The sequence below is a fragment of the Eurypyga helias genome, unplaced genomic scaffold (genome assembly GCF_000690775.1).
Source record: "Eurypyga helias isolate BGI_N326 unplaced genomic scaffold, ASM69077v1 scaffold1659, whole genome shotgun sequence".
NCBI lineage: Eukaryota > Metazoa > Chordata > Aves > Eurypygiformes > Eurypygidae > Eurypyga > Eurypyga helias.
In genome coordinates, this window is record NW_010271205.1 from 61,990 (window position 1) to 68,608 (window position 6,619).

The window sequence follows — 6,619 nt, forward strand, 5'->3', positions numbered from 1 at the left end:
GGTGCGGCCGCAGAAAACAAGCGAGCTGCTGCCTTCTCTTGCCTCCAGAGCGGCTGGAACTTGTTTAAAGAGGGTGAGCGTTCCGCAGCTGGGCCACGCGTAGCCTGCTGTGCTTCCAGGGTGGGATGCCAGCATCCCCTGCACCTGGCGTTGATGCTGCAGGCAGCCAGCGAACACGGAAGGGCTGGATTTGGAGGAAAAGGTTTTGTCCAGCTCCACCGGGGGTGACTTTTTTAGTCTGGAAAACCCTGTGGGTTCAAATGCTCCGGCGGGCAGAGGAGGGGCATTTCGGTTCCCTCGGCGAGCGGAGGCGGATGGTTCCGTCACGCAGAAGCTCCTTGGTCCTTGTGATTTGTGCACCTTACCCAGACTTTCCCCTTCCTCCAGCCCTCGGTGGTCAGAGGGACCGTGCGCAGGTCCAGCTCTGCTGCCTGTTCCCACGTGCTTTGGCTGTGACAAACTTCATCCCGGTGAAACTGGGAAAAGCAAATCCCTGCTGGGCTCTGGGCTCCGCCTGCACGCAGCCGTTGGAATTAATTAACCTATGCAAACGGAGACTCTTGGCGTTGATGAGCCTGCTCTGATCTTGCTTTTCTAATGTGACCTCTTCCGTACCTGCGGGCGATTCCGATCCCGCTGAGCCTTCACCCCAGCTAGCTCCGGCCCCTGCTGCGGCTCACGCGGGCGGCAGGCTGCCCCGAAGCCGGGATCCCCGGGACACACCTTCAGCCCCTCGGTTCTGGCCAAGGAAAAACCTTTTGCGAAGTTGGAGGGAAGTTTGTGTGACCTCCCGAAGCTGGGAAAGGAGCGTGAGCCCGGGACGGGGGAGACTCGTGGCTCCTCATGCCCGTTTCCAGTTGTTGCCCGCTCAGGTTTGCTTGGGAGTTCGTTTCCCTTCTCCAAAGCCATCTCCGCACGCACAGGTCCCAGGCGGAAGCGTCCCCTCAGATAAACATAACACGGGGGCCTGGGGTGCGGAGACGCGCTAACGGCTTGCGCGCAGGGCAGCACTTAAGACCACGGTGTTTCTGGTCCGTGCCTCCTCTGGTTTAACACTCACCTCTGCCTTAAACCGCAGGCTCCTCCGGGAAGGGCTGCGTCACCGCCTGGGAGGGATGATAACCTCGGCGCGAGCCTCTTTGTGACACGGGTTTCCACCCGCCGTCACCGCGCTGGCTGCTGGCACGTAAATACTTCTAGTTACCTCCTTATATTAGAGGGGGTTTCTCTGGCTTTAAGAAAAGCTCTTGGCGAGCTGGTACGGCGTGATTCTGTTGTGCCACAGACCTTTGTGTCCGCAAGGTGAGCGTCCCAAATCCCACCCCATCCCCCTGCTGCAGGTCAGCGTGGTAAATCCAGCGCTCGCTAGGGCGGGTGCGGGTCCCCCAGCACTTAGGGCTGAGCAGCAGCGGAACTACCGCTGGCTCGAGGATGGGGAAAAGGCGAGCGGCCCCGCCTGTGAGCCTGGAAGGAAAGGACTGGGAATTAACGGAGTGAAAAACCCACCAGCTTTGCTCAGGGGGCTCAAAAAAACAGCGTTTCCTTCCCAAAACCAAATGGATCAGCTCCAACTTACAGGCACAGCTTGTGTTAAACAAACCTGCTGTTGCGTTGTGGCCGGCATCGGGTAGCCCGACTCCTGCTTATGCGGGATCTAGGCTGAGCTGTGGCATCACGGAGCGAGGACGAAGCCGAAGGAGAGCGGCTTCCTCGGGAAAGACAAATGTCATGGGACTGGCTGAGGAATCGTAAACCGAACACGGTTTCATGTGATCAAACACCTTTAAAGCCAAAAGGGGAATGGAACTGGGTGCTGCTTCCAGTCCTGCAATCAAGGAGCCACCGTGCAGGGCCCTGAGAGGGGGCCAGTTCAGCGCTGCTGGGGATAAATTCATCGAGTTGGGGATAAACTCATCAACGAGGAAGAGCAGGACCGAAAACCAGGCTGAGCGAATGAGCAGCTTCCCCGGGAAGCCCCTGCAATTAAAACGTGGGTGAGACAAAACTAAGGAGAACTCCGAGAAACCGGGACTAGGAGACATTGAGGAAGAGGCAGGAGCTGGCACATGGACAAAATAAAACCAAAGGAGGCAGGTGGGGTCAAGAACTTGTTTTATAACGGCGCTAATGGAACGAGGGACGTGTGTACCGAAACGCTTTGGTTACGCTGCTCTTCCCCTTCCTCCGCTGAACTGTTCCAGCCACTGCCGTGTCTTCCAGGAGGAGCTCGGCAGCGGAGACAGAGGCCCGCGGAGGTAAGCGGTGCTCGTGTCCGTGGCAGGGCCGTCACCTCCGTCCCTCCCCGCAGCCAGCGAAGCTGCAGGTTTCCCCTGGGAGACAGCAGGTAAAGCGGAAGTGCCCGGGCTCAGCCGTGGGGCTTCACAGCAGCAGAGTCACCTTTGGAGGTATCAAGTAATTCCCTGTTTATCCCGATAGTGTCTTTGGTCTCAGAGGCACGAGGTCTCTCTGCAGCACCTGGCCGGGCTTAGCAGCACAACACGTCACCCCCTCAGGCCCTCCTCTCCCAGGAACCACCAGGATGGAGGGGCCAGTTTGCCCGGCATCAGAACCAGCTTTCTCGCCGGCATCATCCCGTTCTCCCCCCCCCGGGGGCAGATCCCTTCGTCAGCTGTCGCCCTGCTCGCCAAGAAGAGCATCCCTCTCTTCCCAGGTACTGGGTCTTCCCTTCCGATAAGCAAGGAACTGGAAGGAGATCTGAGACGAGGTTAAGGCTCTTGACGCCATCAAGGGCGGATCTACAGGACGCGCTGGGTCTCACCGCCCAAAAAGAGGCTGTGCCAGGAGAGCTGGAAACCGGGCAAGGCGCTTAAGGGCCTGAAGCATCCCGCTGTTGCACACCACAAAGGACTCATCGGCACGGGGGTGAGCAGTCATAGCCCCAGGGTGACCCCTGAGTAGCATCAACCCACCCGCTTCCTGCCTAACCCTGCCCGCCCGCAGCGGGATCGCGCCCTGCAAAGCCTTGCCGGCAGGATGCGACGCCGGAGGGAAAAGGATACGACCACGTCGAGGGAAAGGACACCCAGGCTGCCCACCAGCCAGGGGAGGTGGTGCAGGACGTAGTCGCCTTCGCCTTGTCCCGGCTCGGGGTTCTTCAGGAGGACGCTGAGGCCGTAGAGCAGGTTCCCCAGCATCACCAGGGCAAAGAGGGAGTAGGAGACTCCGATGGTGGATTTCCTCTCATACTGGAAGAAGAGGGGACAGAGAGAGGAGCCGGGGTGCAGCTCTTTGAAATCTCACTAGGAAGCAGCGTTAGTCAACCCCTCCCAAAAAAAAAGAGAAGGAAGAAGGTGGTGACTCAATGTCAAGAGCCTTTTAATTCCCCTTTTGCTTGTACATAAAGTCAAAATGAAAGCCTCACCCTCAAAATATCGGTATGTTAAAGCAAGGGGAGAAAAATTAATCTGGTTTCAGGGCAGAAATACAGTCCCTGTGAAACAATCGGAGACAGGGATCTCGGATCCCCCCGCTCCTCTTTGGCTGGAAATCCCAGCCTCCCCAGGGGACCCCAGGACTGGGCTGCGGCCCTGCCCCACTCACGGTGCGGCACTCACGTTCGTGTAGATCTGGGGCACTCGGGAACAGAGGTACAGCACGGAGGAGACCGAGCCGACGGTGAAGCCAATGATCTCGTTCCTGGTGAAAGGCTGCAAGGCAGGGGGGGCCGCAAGCAGCCCCCAGGGTGGTCAGAGACGCGCTTACCACAGCTCCGCGTGAGGCGACCGCGGGACCAAATCCCTCACCCCACCGAGTACCAAGCGGGATTGCAGCGGCCCGGCGTGACGTGCCCACCCCACCGGATCGTTTCTCTCCTCTCTCCCCCCGTCACCCAGCTTTAGGAACAGGCTCACCTTCAACCCAAGCTCATCCCCGTCAGCAGAGAGCAGGGACCTCCCTCTGAACGTCACCGGGTCCTGCACCACGGCAGCACCTCTGCCCAGGAAGGAGATGGTCGACATCGTCCCCAGGGAAAGGAGGACGAAGGCTGCGTTGATCTGGGTGGCAACTGCGAGGAATCAAGCGGAGGCTGGTTAGGGAGGGCTCCTTCACCAGTCCCCATCCTTGGTGGGTGCCAGGACCCTCTGGATAAAGAGACCTTCAAGCTCTCCCTTATCTCTGCGGCGGCACAGCCAGCACCAAGTAACTGGGGCAGTAGCTGCTGCGGGCGTTTTATCTCGCAGTGATACGGGCAATCTGCAAGTTATCAGGGAGGCAACCGCTCCTATCTCAGCAGGCTGAGAGATCTCGAGTTTCTTTGGCCGTAGGGCTCTTAAAAATCATTTCCCCTGTCTAGAATCTTTTCACAGTCTTAACTCATTCAAATCCCTGCCAGACCAAGCCCTGCTTCGACAGCAAGACCCGTATTAGATTCTGTAAACGAGCTCTCCAGCATTAACGAAACAATAGAGCTGATGGGCCATCTGTCAACTGGTTTAATAAATTCAAACGGCTGTTCTAAGTTAAATAGTTTTCAGGGTCCAAAGGGATGCCTGCTTGTAGTTCCCAGAGAGCTGCTACGCTAAAAAGTGGATTTTCTTTTGTTTGAGCCTCGCAAGAACTGCAGAGCCCCATTCCGATTCCCTTTTTATTCCATCTGAAGAGGGAGGAACTTCTCCATCATGTCAAGGCTGCCATGAATTGCAATCTGATCCCAAAACCAGCCAGAAAACTTCACCCTTTCCCTTAAACTGATGGCCTGTGTCCAGAGACCTGGCTGTGGTTTCCAGCTCCAAGGTGGAGTCGCCGCCTAACTGTGCGTAAGGAATTTATTTCTATACTTCATCTCTGCCCCGGTACATCTCCCCCAGGGATCGCTTCCCCTCCTGGCTCTGCAGCCGAGGACAGGCCAGCCTGAAACACATACCGGGGGGAGCCCACCGCCCCCGTCCTCCAACCCCCAACTCACATCCTCTGTCCTGGTTCTTGACTTTGTAGTAGCAGTAGAGAGACAGCATCACCAGGTCTGCCAGCACGTAGTAAACAGCCGTGTAAATCTGTGGGGAGAAGGACGGGTTGGTCCCACCTGTAGAAAGACTTCTGGGTGCTGGCTGGGATGAGCCAGCATCCCCAGGGGGGGAAAGAGAGCATCCCCAGGGGAGAAAGGAGCATCCCTGGGCTGTTTGGGTCTCTGGTTCCGTTGCCGGATTAAGCAGCACGCATCCCATCCCTCCTCCTTGGAGTTTGGGGTCTTTGAGAGCTGACCCAGCCCCGAGTCGGTTGGTACCTGCAGCGGCAGCTGATCAGCCAGGAAGGAACCGATGAGGTTTAGGAGGTCTCCGCCCAGCCATCCCAGCAGGAAATATATGGAGAGAGCCCGGTCCATGATGCCTGTTTTGCAGGCTTGGTAAAACTGCCTGCAGAGAGTCGGGTGAGACACCACCTGTTCCCCCTGGCCGGTTCGGCGTATCCTGGGACCCATCCCCAGGTTTCCCTGTTGCTCCCACCTGGACCACTTTGCAATTACCACCCGCCCAAAGTACTCGAGGGGAGGAAAAGCAAAGATTTCCTCTAGCAAAGCCACGTGCACCCCTGCAAACTGGCCCCCGGGGTGCCTGAGACCCACTGGGGTGCTCACAGCAACCCACCGGGCTGGAGTCCCGGCGACCCATCGCGAGGGCGGAAAGCAGCGAGGAGAAGCGCCAGTTGCCAAAACCTGCTCTCGGGTTACGAAATCATCTCGTGATACACCAAGACCAAGCGTGACCCCTCCGCGTCCCGCTCTGCCGCAGTCATCCCGGCACTTCCAAGAAGCCCGGGGCTCCTGGAAACGTTTCTTCCGCACGTATGACCTGCGACAGCCGCGTCGCGGTTGGCTTACGTGGTTATTACAGCTGCCGAGCGTAACAATAACAACATAATCCCAAACGAGGCTTTGGGGCTGTGCCGCCTGCTCCTTTTCTTCCTGTTAAACCCAGGTTTTCCAAGCCCAGATTGCTTTAGCCGCGCAGATTTAATAATTCGGGCATCTTGGGCTTGAAGTCTGACTTTCAGAGAGGGGTGCTGCACCAAGGGAAGGGCTCAGCCGCGTTTCGGGAGCGATACTTACGGAAAAGAGGCGGCCGCGAAGCAGAGGATGGAAACCAGACCCAGGACGACGCTGGCGATGTCCCTGCCGTCCTGGGCGCATTCGTTGAAGACGTCCATCACCCAGCGGGATCCGTTGGGACAGTCGGAAAGGTTCCTGGGTTGGAGACCCCTCCAGCGCCACGCGCCCATGGCCTCCGGCGCTCTGCTGGGAGGAGGGACGTTTGTTAGCGTCTGGCAGCAGGACTGTTGGGATAATCCGGGGGACAATGCAATAAAAGAGGGGAAAAAAGTGAAATAACACCAGGGAAAAATCTACCCAAGCAGGAACAGGCTCACGGCTCCTGCCAGAAGCTGCAAAAAACTTCAACACTGGGCGATACGCCTTTATTGGCCTTAATTTGGCACCCAGTGGGATGAGCCGAGCGGGAAGGCTGTCAGGATTTGGCCTGGAAGAAGGAACAACCTCCCCCAGGTGTATCCTTGGCCAGGGACTCACCTCGCTCACCGGCGCCGTTTGGCCTTATTTTTTCCTTTGGAAATCCACCGCTTTTTCGGAAACCTGGGGGGGGTT

General features: G+C 57.7%; 1 protein-coding gene across 1 annotated transcript; it reads right to left on the reverse strand.

Moving 5' to 3' along the window:
- Window positions 1-2,625: 2,625 nt before the first annotated feature.
- Window positions 2,626-6,237, reverse strand: PQLC2 (PQ loop repeat containing 2). Its single transcript, XM_010158703.1, has 7 exons — window positions 6,068-6,237; window positions 5,246-5,375; window positions 4,928-5,015; window positions 3,873-4,027; window positions 3,576-3,668; window positions 3,021-3,206; window positions 2,626-2,715 (listed from the first exon to the last, which is right to left on the reverse strand). Exons 1-7 carry the CDS (start codon window positions 6,235-6,237, stop codon window positions 2,626-2,628), a joined length of 912 nt encoding a protein of 303 aa, XP_010157005.1.
- Between the last annotated feature and the right edge of the window lie 382 nt (window positions 6,238-6,619).

Coding starts and splice junctions, on each gene's coding strand:
- PQLC2 (XM_010158703.1), bottom strand. CDS start 6,237: ATGGGCGCGTGGCGCTGGAGGGGTCTCCAACCCAGGAACCTTTCCGAC. Junction 5,376..6,067: donor TTCGCGGCCGCCTCTTTTCC/GTAAGTATCGCT, acceptor GACTCTCTGCAG/GCAGTTTTACCAAGCCTGCA. Junction 3,669..3,872: donor GGGATGAGCTTGGGTTGAAG/GTGAGCCTGTTC, acceptor CCTGCCTTGCAG/CCTTTCACCAGGAACGAGAT.